Genomic DNA, 22655 nt, shown 5'->3' with positions numbered 1-22655 from the left:
TAAACACAAACACCGCAGAAATGTAAAAATAGCCCTGGTCTTTAAGGGAAAGAAATTGAAAAATGGCCTTGGTCCTTAAGGGGTTAAATAAACTCTGTCAAATATTGTTATGATGTGTGGATGTCAACCTCCATTCAACAAAACAATGTCATAATGTCTCACTTAAGCATAGTTAATCAGGTAGAGTCAATGCTTAAAGTGACAAACTCAAAAATAAAACAATCATGTTATTGTTATGTGGACCTCCCCATCGCAAAGAAGCTGATTGGTGCATCCTTCAAGCATGTAGACTGTGTGACCGCTTCTCTATACACTGATGTATGGTGTGAGTGTGATTAGTCATTGGTCTCTATGCAAAATTAAGAAGTATGATAAAGTAAAAAAAAAAGAGGGCCCTGCTCTGCAGAGCTTAAAGGGACAGTCAACGTTAATATCAATGTTATATAATTCTGCACTATGTGCAGAAATATATAACATTAACCTTGCGGCACCTGTAAAAAATCAAGCATCATAAAGATTTAACCTCCCAAAACTCAACTTACCTTCCTCACCACTCTCTTCCAATTTTATTTTTCTCAGAAGCATACTATTGAACTAAATGTAGTTTTGGAAAAAAAAATTCTCCACACTACCTAAAGTTGCAAAAACTCTTTATTGAAGCATTAAAACAGCAAGCTAATGCATCAGCATGAATAAGGGGTTTGTCCCCAAAACGTCGCATTAGCTTGCGGTTTTAATGCTTCAATAAAGAGTTTTTGCAACTTTAGGTGCTGTGGATACATAGGCCTAGATTACAAGTTGTGCGTCAGCCTTAAAAAGCAGCGTTAAGAGGTCCTAACGCTGCTTTTTAACACCCGCTGGTATTACGAGTCTTATCAGATATCAGATTGTGTGAAAGTGTGCAAGGTGGGGAGCGCTCGAATGAGCTGTGAGTTGGACTGTGATTCTATTATCTATTCCATAAATTCCTTAAAATATTTTCACACAAATCGTGTGTAAATCTATCTGTGTTTGTTGTGTAAATTTGTTCCTACTGAAAAGTTCGTGTTTACAACGCTAGTGATAAAGGTGTGTGGTTGATTAATCTTCTAATCGGCAATTTATAATTGCCTGATGCAACAATTGTATCGTTTCTAATATAGTGTTGGGTGAAGTGTGCGTATATAATTATTTAATCAGTATCAGCTGTTGCTTAAATTACTCCTGTTCCTTAGGTTCTGGCTGTTGTGTGTAGAATGCTAACTTACAATACTCTTCTGTTTCTTTAAACTTAGAAGTTGTATCTGTGACACATACGTAATGTTACAAATGTTACAAATGTTATTTAAACTATACTTTATAAGTAAATAAATAATCCTAATCCTGAAGGATTACAATATCTGAACTCACTGCGCAACATTTAGTTTTTATTGTATTTTTTATGGGGTACCGATATGCTCTAACATGCTCTAATATGTATGCTGATATGGTATGAAACATCTTATCAATTGTCTATGCCAGTAGAATCTGTTTTTTAATTAAGTTCTAAGTAAACGTCTTTTTATATACAAATTGAACGGTTTTATTTATTTACTTATAAAGTATAGTTTAAATAACAGGAATAGGAATCAATGGGGCTGCGTTAGGAGCTTTACGCTGCTTTTATGCAGGTATTAGGTTTTTTTTCAGCCGGCTCTCCCCCATTGATTCCTATGGGGAAATTGTGCACGAGCACATTCAGCCAGCTCACCGGTAACTTAAGCAGCGCTGGTATTGAGGTGAGATGTAGAGCAAATTTTGCTCTACGCTCACTTTTTTGTGGCTAACGCCGGGTTTGTAAAAACCCGTAATACCAGCGCTGTCTGTAAGTGAGCGGTGAGCATAAACTGCTCGTTAGCACCGCACAGCCTCTAACGCAAAACTTGTAATCTAGGCGATAGTTTTTCTGAGTATCGGTTTGGGGAATTGGCAGTCTCCTATATCTACGTGCCCCTGTCTGGTTAGTGCTGTGTTATCTGAAATGTTGGTAAATGAAGTTTTGGATGGTTGCCACATGGTTAATGTTACATAATTATTCACATAGTGCAGAACTATGTAACATTAATATTGACTGTCCCTTAAGGTATTGAAATATTCAGTATAGGTTTGGATACAGCAGGAAAACCCGTAATTTTCAATGACAAAATAAAGGTAAAGCAGCTATTTGTAAACCATTTAATACACTCCAGATGGTAAGATGGATCATTTGGAACACAATAAAGGGGACAAAACAAATCACAGTTCACTGAGCCTTTAAAGAATGTTTCTGGTTTACTTGAATTTAAGAAAGGGAATTGTGTAATCTGTGCATCTTTACAGTTAATTGATTATTGGTATCTCCTTTCACCAGACTTTCAAATGTGCCATAATTTGCAGGATTGCTCCAAATTAAGACCACTCTCCAGTTCAGCTCTTTGTCACCCTTTATATCCTGTTTTCTTTAAGAGAACCCTAAGGGGTCGATTTATGAAGCAGCGGATGCTGCTTCCGACCCACTCCGCTTCAGTTCCGCCTGACTGCTGCTCCTTAGTTTGTCCACCACCACTGAGGTGGTGGACAGCGATCACCCTGATTGAATACGATTGGGTTGATTGACACCCCCTGCTAGCGGTCAATTGGCCGCAAATCTGCAGGGGGCGGTATTGCATCACCAGTTCACAAGAACTGCTGGTGCAATGATAAATGCTGACAGCGTATGCTGTCGGCATTTATCGATGTGCGGCAGACATGATTCGCTATAGCGGGTCATGTCTATCCGCACCATGATAAATTTACCCCTAAGACTGCTAAGTCAGGAATGGCCAAACCCTCTCACTGGATTGCCTGATTCTACCCCAGGTCTGCTTGGCTCTGCTATGGAGCAGCCAGACTTTTCCCTTGGTCACCATGTCCCACCTCTTTATGCCCAGTACTAAGTTTTAAATGATCATATTGGGAGGTATGTTTCTTTTCAATACTCATTATAGTTTAAACCTAGGGATCAATGTTATTGTAAAGTTTGTTTTTTGGAAGTCACATCCAGTTGCAGAATGTGAATGTTTTATAATTAAAGTGTTATATATACCTTTGTGGTTTTCTTAAATCCTTTCATTAGATAATTTTCAGAGAAATATAAAAGTAAGACTGTCCACAAGGCTAACACTCTTTCTTGTATAAGTTGCATGTATAAAATATCTAAGTAGAATGTATAATAAACATTTATATGTTTTTACATTACATAGGTTGAAGAAGCTACTTGAACAGGAAAAAGCTTATCAAGCAAGAAAAGACAAAGAATACACCAAACGACTGAATAAAGTCAGAGATGAGTTGGTAAAGCTGAAATCATTTGCACTCATGCTAGTGGATGAGAGACAAATGCATATTGAACAGCTTGGACAGCAAAGCCAAAAGATACAAGATCTTACTCAAGAACTGCAAGAAGCTGAGTCGAAGATAAAAGTGGTTTCTTCTAAAGCCAATGAGGATAATCAAAAACTTATTAGATTGCAAGTGGATCTTGAGCACAAAACATCCAAATATTCTCAAGAGAATGAGGAAATGACAACTAAATTGGCAGCTCAGGAGACAAATAATAGACAACTTCGGCTTAAGTTGGTAGGACTCAATCACAAAATTGAAGAGTTAGAGGAAGAAAACAAAAACCTTCAAAAATCTGAAAATGAGTTGAAAGAATTGAGAGAAAAAATAAGTAGAGGAGAATGTGGAAGTTCCAGTTTAATGGCAGAAGTAGAAAATCTGCGTAAACGTGTACTGGAAATGGAAGGCAAAGATGAAGAAATAATAAAGACAGAAACTCAGTGTAGAGAGCTACAAAAGAAACTCCAAGGAGAAGAACATCATAGTAAGGAGTTGAAACTGGAGGTTGAAAAGTTACAGAAAAGAATGTCTGAACTGGAAAAATTAGAGGAAGCTTTCACAAAAAGCAAATCTGAATGTTCCCAGCTTTATAATAAGTTGGATAAAGAAAAGTCCCAGACAAGGGATTTATTAAGGGAAGTTGATATGTTGAAAGCTCGGCTTAAAGATCTTGAATCAGTGGAAGCAAGACTAGAGAAAGCAGAACACAGTTTAAAAGATGATTTGACCAAGCTTAAGTCCTTTACTGTAATGCTTGTTGATGAAAGAAAAATTATGATTGAAAAGATAAAGCAGGAAGAGTGTAAAGTTGATGACCTAAATAGACGCTTGAAAGTTGAACAAGGAAAAGTTATGGAAGTGACTGAAAAACTGATAGATGAAAGCAAAAAGCTTTTAAAACTGAAGTCTGAGATGGAAGAAAAAGTCTATAACTTGACAAAAGAGAGAGATGAAGCCCTTAGCAAACTAAGAAGTGAAGAAGAAAAGAATTGTCAGTTAAGTTGCAAAACTGATTTGTTAATTAAACGAGTAGAAAACATGGAGATTTCAGAAAGAGAGGCAGCACGCAACAGAGCAAAAAAAAGTCTTGATCTAACCCGCCATGAAGACAACAAAATCAAAGAATTGCTTCTGGAGATTGAAAGGCTTAGGAATCGCCTTCAGCAACTGGAGGTGGTTGAAGGAGATTTGATGAAGACGGAAGATGAATATGACCAATTGGAACGTAAATTTAGAACTGAACAGGACAGAGCTAATATACTTTCTCTGCAGCTGGAAGAACTAAAAAATCAGATTGCAAAAAACAAAGCTATTGAGAAAGGAGAATCAATAACACAGGAGGCTGAACTTCGACATAAAGTCCGTCTCGAGGAAGCTAAAAATAGAGATTTGATATCAGAAGTGCAAGCACTTAAGGAAAAAGTACATGACATGATGAACAAAGAAGACCAGCTTTCACAACTTCAGGTAGACTATTCTGTTCTTCAGAAAAGGTTTATAGAAGAAGAAAATAAAAACAAAAACATGGGTCAAGATGTATTCAATTTAACTAAGGAGTTGGAGGTTTCAAAACGCTATAGCCGTGCTATAAGACCAAGCATGAATGGCAGAAGAATGGTGGATGTTCCAGTAACATCTACAGGAGTTCAAACTGATGCAGTGACTAGTGACATGATTGAAGAAGAAACACCAGCAGTGTTCATAAGAAAGTCGTTCCAAGAAGAGAATCATATCATGAGTAACTTAAGGCAAGTAGGACTTAAAAAGCCTACAGAAAGGTCACCTGTTCTAGAAAGGTATCCACCTGCTACCAATGAAATAAGGAAATCTTGGATTCCCTGGATGAAAAAAAGAGAAAATGGTACACCAGTCACACCTGAGAGAATAATTTGCCCAAATACTACTCCAGGACAATCTGGAGAAGTTTTTCTTTCTCCAAAGCAAGGTCAACCTCTTCATATAAGAGTTACTCCAGATCATGAAAACAGTACAGCAACTTTGGAGATAACTAGTCCCCCACCAGAGGATTTCTTTTCCAGCACTACTGTAATACCCACACTGGGAAATCAGAAACCCCGGATTACAATTATTCCTTCTCACGGTGTTATTACACACAAAGGGAAAGGAGCTGACATGCCACTATCCCCAGAAAGGTCTATGTCTCCTGTCACAATCACCACTTTCTCAAGAGAAAGGCCCTCAGATAGTGGAAGATCTTCTTTTAGTGAAAGGCCATCATCACCGATTCAGATACTAAGTGTTGCCACATCTGCAGCACCACCTGAGATATCAGTATCTCCAGATTTCCATGAAATGACTATGGGACGTGCTGTATTTAAAGTCACTCCTGAAAAACAAACAGTTCCCACTCCAATAAGGAAATTTAACTCTAATGCAAATATTATTACCACTGAAGATAATAAAATTCATATCCACTTAGGTTCCCAGTTCAAAAGAAATCATGGCAGTTCCTCAGAGGGGACAGCTCCAGTAATAACTGTTAGACCTATGAATGTAGGGACTGAACACAAGGAGGTTACAACTGGCACTGTCCTTCGGTCTCCTAAAACTAATATATCTACTAGACCTTCAACCAACAAAGTAACTAGTAGCATTACTATCACCCCTGTAACAACGTCATCTACTCGTGGAACCCAATCAGTGGTGAGTAGACCAACTCTACTGCAAAATATTAAGTTTTTCTTTATTTTGAACTTGTTATAAAGCAATAAACATTTGCAGTAAAAAGTTACCTAATTAAGAAGCGAGTAAAAAAGCTTACAGTTTGAAACTTACCAGGTACATATGGTAATTGACCTTCCTGTTTGAAGAATTAGTACCCCACCTCTACCTCATGTACATTTATGAAAGTCTATGGTGTTTTGTGGACACAACATAGTGCATATCTGCTTGATCATTTACTAATTACAGAGAGTCCAAATTTAAGTGCAACCCTTTAAATGTCCTTATGAATTTCTGGTTATTCTTTCATCTATTAATAAGGTATTTATCTGGTATAACACTGACATGTATAACTCAATCAATTAAATGTTTATTCATTATAAGGATACACTTAGTTGTCATTTAAAAATAAATTAATGTCTGTTATTTTTTGGAAGCTGGTGTTGTTTGGTAAATAAATCACCTTTTGGGTTGTTGTTGTTAGGATTGTGGAGGGTTTTCCCTCTCATTTAGGGGTGCTGTTGGATTTGTTCTTGTCAGCCAGTGAACATAAGTACAGCAGTATCAGTTGTCTATAAAACATGCAAATCCTGCCAGTAAAAAAAACAACTTACTAATGCAGAAATATTTTAGCATGCCTATTGCTGATCCTTCTTTGAGCATGATAAAAACATATTTCAGCATTATATGTGTTTAAGACCAATTATCAATACATACATACCAAGTTATTACTAAACATATAGGGCTGGTTTGAAAACAAAAATATTTATAAACTCTATTGTAGAATTTTGTTGTTATTTTAGGTTGTTAAATTTACAACCGAAATATAATCTAGTTACCTAAATACTACTTTTAACTGTACAGTCCGCCTTTCATCCTCTTTCTCCTTTTTGACTTTCATCTTTTTTTCTTCCTCTTATCCTTCTCTTCTCTTCATTTGCAGCCCCTTTCTTTTAGCTAAATGAGCATACAGCACCATAACCTCTTAGTAAGCAAGATAGATAGAAAACCCCCTAACAAAATGGCATATGGTACCCCAGCTCCTAAGTAAGATTAGGCATGTCATATTCTAGGTAGCTATATCACACAGTAATACAGTAATAGTGATCACAGCAATTCATAACCTTGAGGAAAGAATAGCAAAGGGCAACATGAATCGCACATAACAACTGTATGACAACATCTGATAAAGAATGTCATACATTCTTAGACCTGGTTAAACAAAGTAATAAAACTTACAGGTATTTACTACAAAACAAATGATCAAAAATGGTATATGATGATACAACTCATTACATAAATGTGGTATATGTAAACACAGCTCCTGGGAAAGAACATTAAGGGGATACTAAAGTCCAAATTAAACTTTCATGACACAGATAGGGCATGCAATTTTAAACAACTTTCTAATTTACTTTTATCATCAAATTTGCTTTTTTCTCTTGTTATTCTTAGTTGAAAGCTAAATCTAGGTAGGCTCATATGCTAATTTCTAAGCCCTTGAAGGCCGCCTCTCATCTGAATGCATTTGACAGTTTTTCACAGCTAGAGGGTGTTAGTTCATGTGTTTCATATAGATAACACTGTGCTCATGCACGTGACGTTATTTAAGAGTCAGCACTGATTGCTTGAAATGCAAGTCTGTCAAAAGATCTGAGATAAGGAGGCAGTCAGCAGAAGCTTAGATACAAGGTAATTACAGTGGTAAAAAGTATATTTCTATAACGGTATTGATTATGCAAAGCTGGGGAATGGTATCTTTTTAAACAATACATTTTTTGGTGTTTACTATCCCTTTTAATACAACCTCCAGGGAAGTCTAGTATATTTTGACAAAACCAACACAAACATTTTGTATTCATTAAAGGGACACTGAACCCAAAATTTTTCTTTCATGATTCAGATAGAGCATGCAATTTTAAGCAACTTTCTAATTTACTCCTATTATAAAATTTTCTTCATTCTCTTGGTATCTTTATTTAAAAAGCAAGATTGTAAGTTTAGATGCCGGCCCATTTTTGGTGAACTACCTGGGTTGTCCTTGCTGATTGGACAGAACCAATAAAAAAGGGCTGTCCAGCTTTCTGAACCAAAAATTGTCTGGCTCCTTATCTTAGATGCCTTCTTTTTCAAATAAAGATAGTAAGAGAACAAAGAAAAATTTGATCATGAAAGAAAACATTTGGGTTTAGTGTCCCTTTAACACAATCCGGAAGTAAAGGTAATCATACAACTACTGATGAAGCATGCATGAAATATAGTAACAAAACTGACATGACATTTGGTAGCATAAGCCCTAATTATATACTTCATAAGGTAACAAACCTATTAGTTCTTTAGACATACTACAGTATATGGTAACCCAGCTCAGATGACTCTATGGGCTCCATTTATGAAAGGTTTGGCGGACATTTCCGCATTTAATATTGCACAAGCATTGTGTGTGTGATGCTACCCCCTGCTTGCATCAGGATGATTTCAATCCGCCACATTTTACGTGGCGGACAGGTTAAGCAGGAACAGTCTTAAGACAGCTGCTACTTAATTATTGTATTGCTTGATAAATGGAGCCTTATGGCTAAATGTCTGATAGTCTATATTATTTATATTATTGTTATCCACTGTTCTCTCTCAGGACTGATGAGCAAAAACTGTTTGGAAACAAAATAAAACAGAATAAATGATTGGTTGGAATAATTTATTTTTACATTTCCAAGAAAAATTTAAGGAGATTACTTCATTGAAGAAAGACTTGTAGGGGAGGGCAGAGGAGGATTTTTAATCAAACATTGATGATGAATAACCTTTTAGAAACCACCATTTTCTTTCACACATAATTAAATAGCATTTTTCACAGTATTAGTATAAAATTAGTACTACCTTGGAATTAGACCTTTTTCTCACTTTCATATTAAACACCTTTTTTTGCACAAGAATAACCCAGATCACTTATATTTACACACATACAAAATCTATTTGATTACATAAATATCTAGGTTTTTTTCCCATCACTTTTATATTCATTTGTTTTTTCTCTCCTAGTATTTTTTGACACCTCCCTCAACTTTTGTTAAAGGGACATGAAACCCAAAATGTTTGTTTTCATGATTCCTATAGAGAATAAAATTGTTTCCAATTTACTTCTATTATCAAATACGTGCAGAGATAATTGCTAGCACTAACACAGTTTGCCAGTTTTACTTGAAGCATTTGTGCTATTATATCTATATTGTAAAAATGTTTATATCCAAAGATGTGATTCATCTATGTTCATTTCATTTTTGACCGGAATGTCCCTTTAATTAGATGGTTTCGTAATAGTAATACATGGATAAGTTATAGATGTAATATTAATTAGTGTATAAATTAATATTATATAATTATTTATCAAGCCATCTGTTAAACAATGCATATTTTTAATTTTTTTTGTATTGATAAAATATAAAAATCAGCCTCAATTAATATAAATAAATAAAACATCACATATTAAATATATAATGTTTCCCTATGCATTAGATTACTGACCCTAACCTGTAGCTGCACATTCAGACAATGTCATCATCATCATCCTTAAAAATCAGGGCTCTGCAATCTTGACACTCATTTTTGAGTGAATTCTGTATACAAAAGCTTTCTAGTATATAAAAATGACAAACAGCAATAGTGTTATCTAGTTCCTTATTCCCATATGTGTGTGAGTTTTTTCAAATGTAACCCTAAAGCCCTAAACTCCTCCACAAATACCAGAGAAACTACAATTATTATTATCCTCTCGCCCCATACCTACTATAATAAGATGAATTGGTTAAGACCTTAGCGCATCTTTTAACATCACAAGAAATAACTAATGCATACAGAAAACTAAGTCTACCTTAGATCTTAGTCAGTAATTACTAAGGCCCAAACTAATTCAAATATTTCTGGCAAGATTTAAAGGGACAGTAAAGTCTAAATTAAACTTAAATATACTGGATAGAGCAGGGCATTTTAAACAATTTAACAATTTACCTATAGTATCAATTTTAATTAGTTATCCTGTTATACTTTGTAGGAACAAATATTAGTTCCCTGCACTATTCTATTTTCTTTTAGTTTAAAACGAAATGAAAATAGAAATTTAGTTAAATATTTACATTTGTTTTCATTAAAATGGGTGCCAAGCACGCTAAGCCTCCTATTAGCGATGCCGGGATCTTAAGAAGAGGATTGGGGTAGCGCGCTCTCCAGATCGCGTTAAGGTAAGTATTCTACCCTTTAAAAGTAATTTAAAGGAAACAAATAAATACTGATGAATTTCATTAGTATTTTATCCTTTTCTTTACATTTTGTAGGTGCATTCATTCTGATAAACAAAAACAAATATCCAATTTTCGGTACAAATGTACATTTGTCCAAAAACGAACACACATCCCTAATACTTTGTTGAAGAGGAATACTAGGTGAGCTCAGGAGCATTCATATGTCTCTAGCCATCTGGCAGCAACGTTGTTTATAGTAATGTTATACATAGATACAAACACTGTTGCCATATACTGTTAAAGACATGTGCACGCTCCTGAGCTCCTATCAGCCTACCTAGGTTTACTGTTAACAAAGGATATCAAGAGAATAAGGCAAATTTGATAATAGAAGTCAAATTTTGACATTACTGTCCCTTTAAGCAAGGGAGTCTATGAAACTAAATGCAAGCACATTAAAAAAGTCACATGACTGTTACAACGAAGCAGGTAAAATAATGTTTTGCATAAAATGTCACCTGAAGAAATTGGTGCTTTCAACAGTCATCATAGGACAACAGAAGTATAAAAACATCTATAAATATGATTCTCTTAAGATTATGAGTGATTATTTTTCTGTTTTATTTTAATGCCCACCATTTAATAAAGACCATATACATAGTACAGAATAATTGTGTGCAATAGTTTTTGTTGCCCCCGGAAAAAGCTAAACAAAAGTTGTGCGCTTTCCACACTTCTAGTGAGTGGACCAACAAGATGGCAACAACTCAAAAGAATCCTCTGGAGAAGAACAGACTGAAATTACGCTAAAACCTTACCTAAATCTGACCGGACATTTTTAGGAAATATATTATTATATGTAGTAACATAGTAACATAGTAGATGAGGTTGAAAAAAGACCGAAGTCCATCAAGTTCAACCTATACAAATCTAAAATATATACAAAAAGCTCCAGTTAAGCTTAAATAATCCCACTAAAAGGTGGCCCATTTAATACTAGCAATCATATCCATGAATTTTGTTTATAGACAGAAATGTATCCAAATATTTTTTAAATGTATCTAGGGTATTGGCATTCACTACCTCCTTTGGTAATGAGTTCCACAATTGTATTGCTCTTACAGTGAAAAAACGTTTCCGTTGCAGGAGATTAAATCTCCTTTCCTTCAACCTTAAATTGTGACCTCTGGTCACAAACAATTTTCTTGGAATAAACAGAGCTTCTGCCATCTGTGTATATGGGCCTTGAATATATTTATATAAAGTAATCATGTCACCTCTTAAGCGCCTTTTTTCTAAATTAAACAGACCCAGTTTGGCTAGCCTCTCCTCATAGGGTAAATTCTCCAATCTCCTTATTAGCTTTGTGGCCCTTCTCTGAACTTTTTCTAGTTCTGCAATATCTTTTTTTGCGATTGGATCCCAGAACTGCACTCCATACTCAAGGTGAGGTCTTACCATGGCTTTATATAGTGACAGAATTATGCTTTCCTCCCTTGAGTCAATGCCTCTTTTAATACATGCTAGTATCTTATTAGCCTTTGAAGCTGCTGCCCTGCATTGTGCACCCATCTTTATATATGTATTTAATAGCCATACATAGGCAAACATAGGCTTTCCTTAAAGGTCTATTATACCTGAAAAAATGGCATGATCTAATCTGTTTGAGCATGGATTTTCCTACTATTGACCCTGCTCTACTGTGTGTTTAACCCCCACAAAGGGTTAATCATACAATAGAAGTTCCACTCGGGAACCACAAAGTACCAAAGTAGCAGTAGTTGCAAATTGAAGTAATCCAACTAGCATTGCTGATTCGATCTGCAATGAGTTCCGCTCAGGACTTTTCAGGGGTTAAACACACAGTACTACAGGGTCAATAGTGTTAAAATGACATGCTCTAACTGATTAGAGCATGTAATTTTTCTACTATAATGGCCCTTTAAGACTTCTTAAATATTGATCTGAACCTCCTATGTGTTTGGGAGTTGGCCATCACTGCTGTATGTCTCTCTGTGTCCTCTTCTGTTCCTGTTTCTCCACACTGCTGCAACACTCACGGGAAAATAAAGGTTCTGTGCTGGGCTTCCAAAAGTTCTTGTCAGACACTTCTTTTGACGGTATTATCAACTTTTTTTAGGTTAAAAAAATTAGATTGTAGAAGGAAGACATTCAAAGTAAACCAGGCAGAGTAAGGAATTATTTACATTTATACAAGTGTATATCCAGAAAAAAAACTAAGATTTTGTTATTCCTTTAATATTGTATTGTAACTAAGTAAAGTGAAGATGGTAAACAAGGTATATTCTACTAATCAGTTTCTTTTATCTCACAGACAACACAGGATGGGTCATCCCAACGTCACACCCCCACCCGTATTCCCATGACAAAAGGTATGAAAGCAGTAAAGCCAATAATGGCAGCACCAGGAGCAGGAAATCTGTCAAAATTTGAGCCACGTGGCGAGAGTCAGTCTATGAAAATAGAACTGAAGAAGTCTTCAGCCAGCAGCTCTGCCCCTCTCGGAGGGGGGAAGGGCTGAGGCTTAGCCTCAGGGGTATGTGCAGGTGTTTCTGCTTCCATAAAAATCAGTCCCCTGTTTCTCACAGCAAACTTATTTTGGATATATATATATATATATATATATATATATACAGACATCCCAACCTGAAAGAACTCATTTCAGGGAGGTGCCCCCCCTCAACTGCCCCCCCAACCATTCCCCCCTGTCCCAATTCAGAATTCCTCAGTGCTCTGATTATGAAATAGTTGAAAATGTTATCACAAAGAGTATGTGGGGGGAAAAAACACCCATCTAAAGACAAGATGAACCTTGCATGTATAAATATCTATATAACCATTTTATGCAAGGTATGGTAGTTTGGCACAATATACAGTATGGCAGTCTGCACAATATACAGCATGTGAGTCTGGCACAATATACATCATGGGAGTCTGGCACAATATACAGCATGAGAGTCTGGCACAATATACAGCATGGGAGTCTGGCACAATATACAGCATGGGAGTCTGGCACAATATACAGCATGGGAGTCTGGCACAATACACAGCATGGGAGTCTGGCACAATACACTGCATGGGAGTCTGGCACAATACACAGCATGGGAGTCTGGCACAATACACAGCATGGGAGTCTTGCACAATATACAGCATGGGAGTCTGGCACAATACACAGCATGGGAGTCTGGCACAATACACAGCATGGGAGTCTGGCACAATATACGGCATGGGAGTATTGCACAATATACAGCATGGGAGTCTGCACATCTCACCTGTATCAGGTCTGCTATGTCTCGCACCGCACTAGAGATCAGGAAGGGGAGAAACTGAAAGTCCAGAGATGAACCCAGTAACTATTTACATTGAGCTATAATGGAACAGTGACACCTACAGGTAGAAATGAAAAGTGCAGGCACAAATTTGATTTTCTCTGGCACAGCTCTTTCCAGGATCTTGTGTTTATTTGCAGGTGTCAGGGAGCCACGATTTCAATGCGGGAGACTCCCGGAACTTTCGGGAGAGTTGGGATGTCTATATATATATATATATATTAATTTTTGACTCAATATTCATATTGATTTTTCCGCTGCTTGAAGGGCCGGCAGAACAATGAACTGAAGGAACCTTCATCACCCAAGTTTTACAAATAACAAATGAATAACCATGTGCCTCAAACAAAAAGTATATGCATGTACTGTAAAACATTGTTTAAGTAGATGCTATGTTTGCATTATACTGCTTCTGTTTTTACTATAGTGTGTAAATAATTGTAAAATCATTTAAAAAAAAATAATAATTAATGAATTGGTAAAATTATTCGTTTTTATATTAGTCACTAAATTATTTATATACTTGTACATATTCCCAAAACTGGAATATTACCATTTTTCCCCACAAGCAAACCAAAAACCCAACCAAAGATGCAGGCTGTGAAGCCTGTGTGCTCAAATGCAAATTATAGTCTATAATACCTTTATGATTACAGTACTGAACTATCTTTCTGAGGGTATTATATATACAAAAGTATTAAAAAATTAAATCAAACTACATTTAGGTTGCATATATAAGCTGTATTATGACACGTAAATATTGAAGATACTGTTGTTTACACTTGGTCCAACTTTACAAATGCAAATTTGCAAATATTCCAAGATCCAAACTATTCTGAAATCCAAACCTTTTACGGTCCTAACCAGTTTGGATAAAGGGTTTTGTACCTATAATTATAATAAAGAATATATACAAACTATAAGCCATGAAATATATTTAATAATCATTTACTAACTATGCATAAAAATACTATACTATATGTATGCTACTTTACAATGTCATACAGAATTCAAAGTTTTCTTATTATCTATATTTCGAAATATTGTATGTATGTGTTTGTGTATATATATATATATATATATATATATATATAAATATATATGTGTATATATATATATATATACGTACATACATATAGGTATACATATATACTTGTTGTTGAATGTTAAATGAAAAAGGTTTGTATACTTTAATCAGCATGAAACAAAATGTATTTATTTAAATTGTTCAATATTGGTTTGCAAATAGTGCCATCTCCTGTTATTCATAAGAAAAAGCACATTTCAACAGTTTTCTTGTGCTACCCAATAATAGACAAGATTACAAGCGTCGCTCTAAATTTATCGCACATGTGATGTAGCAATATTGCACCCATGATAATTGACGCCCATTTTACAAGTTGAAAGTTCATGCATTTGCTTGAGCGCAATAGAATTTAACATGCATCAGGTTAGCACAACTGAAGACCTTGCATAAAGGGTTAGGGCTAAAACAAAAGTTACACTAAACACAAAATAAATTCATTAAAATAAACTATAAGACTTATATATACACTGTTTGATAAAAAAAAATATTCAAAGGCATATGGTGTATGGTATATTGCCATGTATTTGACTGCAAAGGGCTATTATATATATATATATATATATATATATATATATATATATATATATATATATATATGTGTGTGTGTGTGTGTGTATAAATAAAATATTCAATCATGTGTTTTACTGTGTATTTACTGTATATATTCATATATATATATATATTTTACAATAAGATTATTGGATATATATAGAAATATATATATTTAAATATAAAATATTGAAAAAATATGTAAATATGTAAAATATTCTAAAAAAAAATTCAAAAAAATCAATAGAATATATATATATATATGCATATTTTACATTAACTATAATAATTAAGTATATCTATAATAACTATTAACATTAATTATTAAAGCTCTTTTTATTCTGAAATATATATATATATATATATATAATGCTAATGTAAAATATATATCTATACTTTTATTTCAATATATAAATATATATATATATATATATATATATATATATATGTATACATACATACAGGTATAGGTAAATATAGATAAATATAGAAATATCTATTTAAAATAAATAAAACATTGCCCTGCATGTAAAGAACATTGGAATGTGAAATATAAATAACTCCTGTTGGTATAGCGCTGTAGGTTTAATATGGTGTCCGGTTGGTGTGCAAGTGATAAGTGTTGTTTTTTTCCCCCAACAGCGCCCTCCTTTGAAGTCTATGCGGAGAATAAGTTAGTGTAGTCCTGATATCCGAAGTCCTTTAGTTAGCGCACAATGGGTTTCACTTGCGCAAAAGTTTTACTTTTGGAGGTGTTATCGCTCAAGCCAAAGCACGAAATAGCACACCACTTGTAATCTGGCCCCATGTGATCCATATAACACGTGAATAGTTTGGTTTGAATTATTACAATTAGATGAATTCAGCCATTACATTATACTGGTATACTTCTCTATAATTTAACATTTAAACAAAAATGTAATGCTTTTCATATTCAAATGTTATCATGATCTATGAAATCAGGAGATGGCATCTGATTAAAAAATTAATGAAACAAAAATGGGCAAGATATGAGCTATTCAACTTTAAAAGCTTATTCTTTAATATAGCCATACAACAAAAATAATTTGCCATAGAAAATGTAAATAAGTACATTTGTTATAGTAAGCTGCAAGATATTTGGAAGCAGCCATCATGGATGCCAGTGCTATGCTGTTTGCATATTCTAAAAAAACGTTTTTGCCATTTGCCAAATATCAACTTGTCATGTGACAACAGGCTGGCCCAGCTTAAAGTGCTGCCTTTAAAATGTTGCCTTTTAAATCATTTTAAGGGGACAATAATTTGTCTATATACACATATTGTCATCAATTTAAGTCTACATAGCAAAAGATCTGCATACAAAAACTGTTCTAAAAACATATAAAAACATAATTTATGTAAGAACTTACCTGATAAATTTATTTCTTTCATATTGGCAAGAGTCCATGAGCTAGTGACATATGGGATATACAATCCTACAAGGAGGGGCAAAGTTTCCCAAACCTCAAAATGCCCAAACCTCAAAATGCCTATAAATACACCCCTCACCACACCCACAATTCAGTTTAACGAATAGCCAAGCAGTGGGGTGATAAAGAATGGAGTAGAAAGCATCAACAAAGGAAATTTGGACATAATTGTGCTTTATACAAAAAATCAAAACCACCATAAAAAGAATGGGCCTCATGGACTCTTGCCAATATGAAAGAAATGAATTTATCAGGTAAGTTCTTACATAAATTATGTTTTCTTTCATGTAATTGGCAAGAGTCCATGAGCTAGTGACATATGGGATATCAATACCCAAGATGTGGAGTCTTCCACTCAAGAGTCACTAGAGAGGGAGGGAATAAAAATAAAAACAGCCATATTCCGCTAAAAAAATTAATCCACAACCCAAAACAAAAATAAGTTTATTTCATCTTTGAAAGAAAAAAACTTAAATCAAAAGCAGAAGAATCAAACTGAAAAAGCTGCCTGAAGAACTTTTCTATCAAAAATTGCTTCCGAAGAAGCAAATACATCAAAACGGTAGAATTTAGTAAATGTATGCAAAGAGGACCAAGTCGCCGCTTTGCAAATCTGATCAACTGAAGCTTCATTCTTAAAAGTCCACGAAGTGGAAACTGATCTAGTAGAATGAGCTGTAATTCTCTGAGGCGGGGCCTGACCCGACTCAAAATAAGCTTGATGAATCAAAAGTTTCAACCAAGAAGCCAAGGAACTAGCAAAAGCCTTCTGACCTTTCCTAAGACCAGTAAATAAAACAAATAGACTAGAAGTCTTCCTGAAATCTTTAGTAGCTTCCACATAATATTTCAAAGCTCTTACCACATCCAAAGAATGTAAGGATCTCTCAAAAGAATTCTTAGGATTAGGACATAAGGAAGGGACAACAATTTCTCTACTAATGTTGTTAGAATTCACAACCTTAGGTAAAAATTGAAAAGAAGTCTGCAAAACTGCCTTATCCTGATGAAAAATCAGAAAAGGAGACTCACAAGAAAGAGCAGATAGCTCAGAAACTCTTCTAGCAGAAGAGATAGCCAAAAGGAACAACACTTTCCAAGAAAGTAGTTTAATGTCCAAAGAATGCATAGGCTCAAATGGAGGAGCCTGTAACGCCTTCAGAACCAAATTAAGACTCCAAGGAGGAGAAATTGATTTAATGACAGGCTTAATACGAACTAAAGCCTGTACAAAACAGTGAATATCAGGAAGTATAGCAATCTTTCTGTGAAATAAAACAGAAAGAGCGGAGATTTGTCCTTTCAAGGAACTTGCAGACAAACCCTTATCCAAACCATCCTGAAGGAACTGTAAAATTCGAGGAATTCTAAAAGAATGCCAGGAGAATTTATGAGAAGAACACCATGAAATGTAAGTCTTCCAAACTCTATAATAAATCTTTCTAGAGACAGATTTACGAGCTTGTAACATAGTATTAATCACTGAGTCAGAGAAACCTCTATGACTTAGAACTAAGCGTTCAATTTCCACACCTTCAAATTTAATGATTTGAGATCCTGATGGAAAAACGGACCTTGAGATAGTAGGTCCGGCCGTAACGGAAGTGGCCAAGGCGGGCAACTGGACATCCGCACCAGATCCGCATACCAAAACCTGTGTGGCTATGCTGGAGCCACCAGCAACACAAAAGACTGTTCCATGATGATTTTTTAGATCACTCTTGGAAGGAGAACTAGAGGCGGCAAGATGTAAGCAGGATGATAACACCAAGGAAGTGTCAGCGCATCCACAACTTCCGCCTGAACATCCCTGGACCTGGACAGGTATCTGGGAAGTTTCTTGTTAAGATGAGAGGCCATGAGATCTATCTCTGGAAGACCCCACATCTGAACAATCTGAGAAAACACATCCAGATGGAGAGACCACTCCCCTGGATGTAAAGTCTGGTGGCTGAGATAATCCACCTCCCAATTGTCTACACCTGGGATATGCACCGCAGAGATTAGACAGGAGCTGGATTCTGCCCAAGCAAGTATCCGAGATACTTCTTTCATAGCTTGGGGACTGTGAGTCCCACCCTGATGATTGACATAAGCCACAGTTGTGATATTGGGGGGTAGTTATCAACGTGTCAACTTTCCTGCCTTTGCCGGCCCAATACGCCCGCCTAAGCTTGCCTACCTTCGCCGCCGCGGACCTGAAAAAATACGCCTAAGTTATGAAATAAAGCTGTCAAAAAGCCGCGGGGCGATGAGCAGCGGACTGTGAGAGTTATCACTCATCCGATCTCGCTGCTCTTCGGCTCTTTGACAGCTTTCTTGCTAGCCTGTCACTAAGCACTCACACTAAACTACACTGTTCTACCCCCTATACCGGTGCCCCCGGAGCCCCCCGCAACTAAATAAAGTTACTAACCCCTAAACCGCCGCTCCTAGACCCTGCCGCAAGTCTTATAAATGTATTAACCCCTAAACCGCCGCTCCCGGACCCCGCTGCCACCTACATTATACCTAGTAACCACTATCCTGCCCCCCCCTATACCGTCGCCCTCTATAATAAAGTTATTAACCCCTATCCTGCTGGTCCCGCACCTCGCCGCAAATAAATAAATAGTTTAAACACCCCTAATCTGTCCCCCCCTACACCGCCGCAACTAAATAAAGTTATTACCCCCTAAACCGCCGCTCCCGGAGCCCACCGCAAGCTACTCTATACATATTAACCCCTAAACCGCCGCTCCCTGACCCCGCCGCAAGCTACTCTATACATATTAACCCCTAAACCGCCGCTCCCGGAGCCCACTGCAACTATAATAAGTGTATTAACCCCTAAACCGCCGCTCCCGGAGCCCACCGCAAGCTACTCTATACCTATTAACCCCTAAATCGCCGCTCCCTGACCCTGCCGCAACCTATATTAAATTTATTAACCCCTATCCTGCCCCCCCTACACCGTCGCCACCTATAATAAATTTATTAACCCCTATCCTGCCCCCCACTACACCGCCGCCACTGTAATAAAATTATTAACCCCTAAACCTAAGTCTAACACTAACCCTAACACCCCCCTAACTTTAATATTAATTAAATAAATCTAAATAATATTTCTATTATTAACTAAGTTAATCCTATTTAAAACTAAATACTTACCTATAAAATAAACCCTAATATAGCTACAATATAAATAATAATTATATTGTAGCTATCTTAGGATTTATTTTTATTTTACAGGCACCTTTCAATTTATTTTAACTAGGTACAATAGCTATTAAATAGTTATTAACTATTTAATAGCTACCTAGCTAAAATAAAGAGAAATTTACCTGTAAAATAAAAACTAACCTAAGTTACAATTACACCTAACACTACACTACACTTAAATAAATTATTCCTATTTAAAACTAAATACTTACCTGTAAAATAAACCCTAAGATAGCTACAATATAATTAATAATTACATTGTAGCTATCTTAGGATTTATATTTATTTTACAGGTAACTTTGTATTTATTTTAGCTAGTTAGAATAGTTATTAAATAGTTATTTATATAAATAGTTATTAATCAGATAGATCCTCATCAGAAGAGGATAAATTATTATGTTGTTGGTCATTTGAAATTTCATCAGCTAAATGAGAAGTTTTAAAAGACCTTTTACGTTTATTAGAAGGTGGAAATGCAGACAAAGCCTTCAAAATAGAATCAGAAACAAATTCTTTAAAATTTACAGGTATATCATGTACATTAGAAGTTGAAGGAACTGCAACTGGCAATGTACTATTACTGATGGAAACACTATCTGCATGTAAAAGTTTATCATGACAACTATTACAAATGACATTTGGTGGAATAATTTCTACACTTTTACAACAAATGCACTTAGCTTTGGTAAAACCAATGTCAGGCAGCAATGTTCCAGCAGAAACTTCTGAGGCAGGATCAGATTGGGACATCTTGCTCAATGTAAGAGAAAAAACAACATATAAAGCAAAATTATCTATTTCCTTATATGACAGTTTCAGGAATGGGAAAAAATGCAAAAGCATAGGCCTCTGATAGAGAAAAAAGCAAGAAGCAAACATCAATGGGGTATTGAAATAATGACGCCGCCGTGTGAAAGGTCTCTGCGTCACGTATGACGCCAGAAATGACGAAGTTGCGTCATAAACGTCTTTTTCCGTGCCAAAAAATTTTTCGCACCAAGAATGACGCAATAAAGTTTAGCATTTGACACACCCGCGGGCCTAATACCTGCAATATCAAGAAGTAGTCAATTGAAAAAAAGACTAAAACCCCAGGTAAGAAATAAATTTCTTAAAATGTTTAAATTCCCCAAATATGAAACTGACAGTCTGCTGAAGGAAATACATGAACCTGACTCATGGCAAATATAAGTACAATACATATATTTAGAACTTTATATAAATGCATAAAGTGCCAAACCATAGCTGAGGTGTCTTAAGTATTAAAAAACATACTTACCAAAAGACACCCATCCACATATAGCAGATAGCCAAACCAGTACTAAAACAGTTATTAGTAGAGGTAATGGTAAATTGAGAGTATATCGTCGATCTGAAAAGGGAGGTAGGAGATGAATCTCTACGACCGATAACAGAGAACCTATGAAATAGACCCCCATTAGGGAAATCATCGTATTCAAATAAGTGATACTCCCTTCACGTCCCTCTGACATTCGCTGTACTCTTAGAGGAATCGGGCTTCAACAATGCTGAGAAGCACATATCAACGTAGAAATCTTAGCACAAACTTACTTCACCACCTCCATAGGAGGCAAAGTTTGTAAAACTGAATTGTGGGTGTGGTGAGGGGTGTATTTATAGGCATTTTGAGGTTTGGGAAACTTTGCCCCTCCTGGTAGGATTGTATATCCCATATGTCACTAGCTCATGGACTCTTGCCAATTACATGAAAGAAACTGTAATTTTGTTAGTAAAAACGTGCTGGGTTTGGCAAATCCAGAAAAATCCACAGATACATTTCTTCAAAACAATTAGGCATGTGCACACGATAGTGGTCGACCAGATGCCATTAAACATTAAATAAATGCTAGGTATGATAATGTATTCAAACCAAAATTTAGCCTAAGAACATTATTTAAAGGGACATAAAACCCAACATTTTCCTTTCATGATTCAGATAGAGCATACAGTTTTAAACAACTTTCCAATTTACTTCTATTATCTAAATTGCTTCATTCTCTTGGTTTCCTTTGTTGAAAAGTATACCTAGATAGGCTCAGGAGCTTGGAGCTAGCTGCTGATTGGTAGCTGAACTTGTATTCCCATTTTCATTGGCTTACAAATGTGTTCAGCTAGCTAACAGGAGTGCAATGCTGCTTCTTTAATAAAAAATACCAAGTGATTGAAGCAAAATTGATAACAAAAGTAAATTGGAAAGTTGATTAAAAATGTATAATCTCTCTGAATCATAAAAGAAAAATGTTTTTTCATGAACCTTTAATTATGTTAATGGTTTATTTATTGAAGACATAAGCCTAACGTTTTAGTTTCTATAAAGTAATGGTTGCCACCATGTTGAAAATTTGGTTTCTCTTATCTAATCTCTTCTGCTGAGGACAATTAGGGACCAATTTTCAAACAATGACTGTGGAATATGACAACGTTAACATAACTATCTAACTGGGTGTCTCCTCAGCCATTGTTCATTGTTTGGATTCAGTTATTGGGGCCTATCTATCAAGCTCCGAATGTAGCTTGATGCCCCGTGTTTCTGGCGAGCCTCGCCAGAAACAGCATTTATGAAGCAGCGGTCACAAAGACCGCTGCTCCATAACCTGTCCGCCGACATCGCTGGAAATCAACCCGATCGAGTACGATCGGGTTGATTGACACCCCCCTGCTGGCGGCCCATTGGCCGCGAGTCTGCAGGGGGCGGCGC

General features: G+C 35.8%; 1 protein-coding gene across 3 annotated transcripts in view; it reads left to right on the top strand.

Annotated features, from left to right (window-relative positions):
- FILIP1 (filamin A interacting protein 1) overlaps positions 1–22655 on the top strand; it is a 387512-nt gene that overhangs the window by 356981 nt on the left and 7876 nt on the right. For 2 of the 3 annotated variants that reach the window (XM_053710450.1, XM_053710449.1), the window contains exons 5-6: positions 3240–6042; positions 12634–12855. In XM_053710450.1, coding sequence (XP_053566425.1) covers positions 3240–6042; positions 12634–12840 — 3010 coding nt within the window. In that variant the 3' untranslated portion in view covers positions 12841–12855. The remainder of the gene's footprint in view (positions 1–3239; positions 6043–12633; positions 12856–22655) is intronic. The other variant, XM_053710451.1, reaches the window with a different exon arrangement.

Source organism: Bombina bombina, chromosome 4, assembly GCF_027579735.1.
Source record: "Bombina bombina isolate aBomBom1 chromosome 4, aBomBom1.pri, whole genome shotgun sequence".
In the NCBI taxonomy this organism is placed as follows: domain Eukaryota; kingdom Metazoa; phylum Chordata; class Amphibia; order Anura; family Bombinatoridae; genus Bombina; species Bombina bombina.
This window is presented reverse-complemented; position numbering and strand designations above follow the sequence as displayed.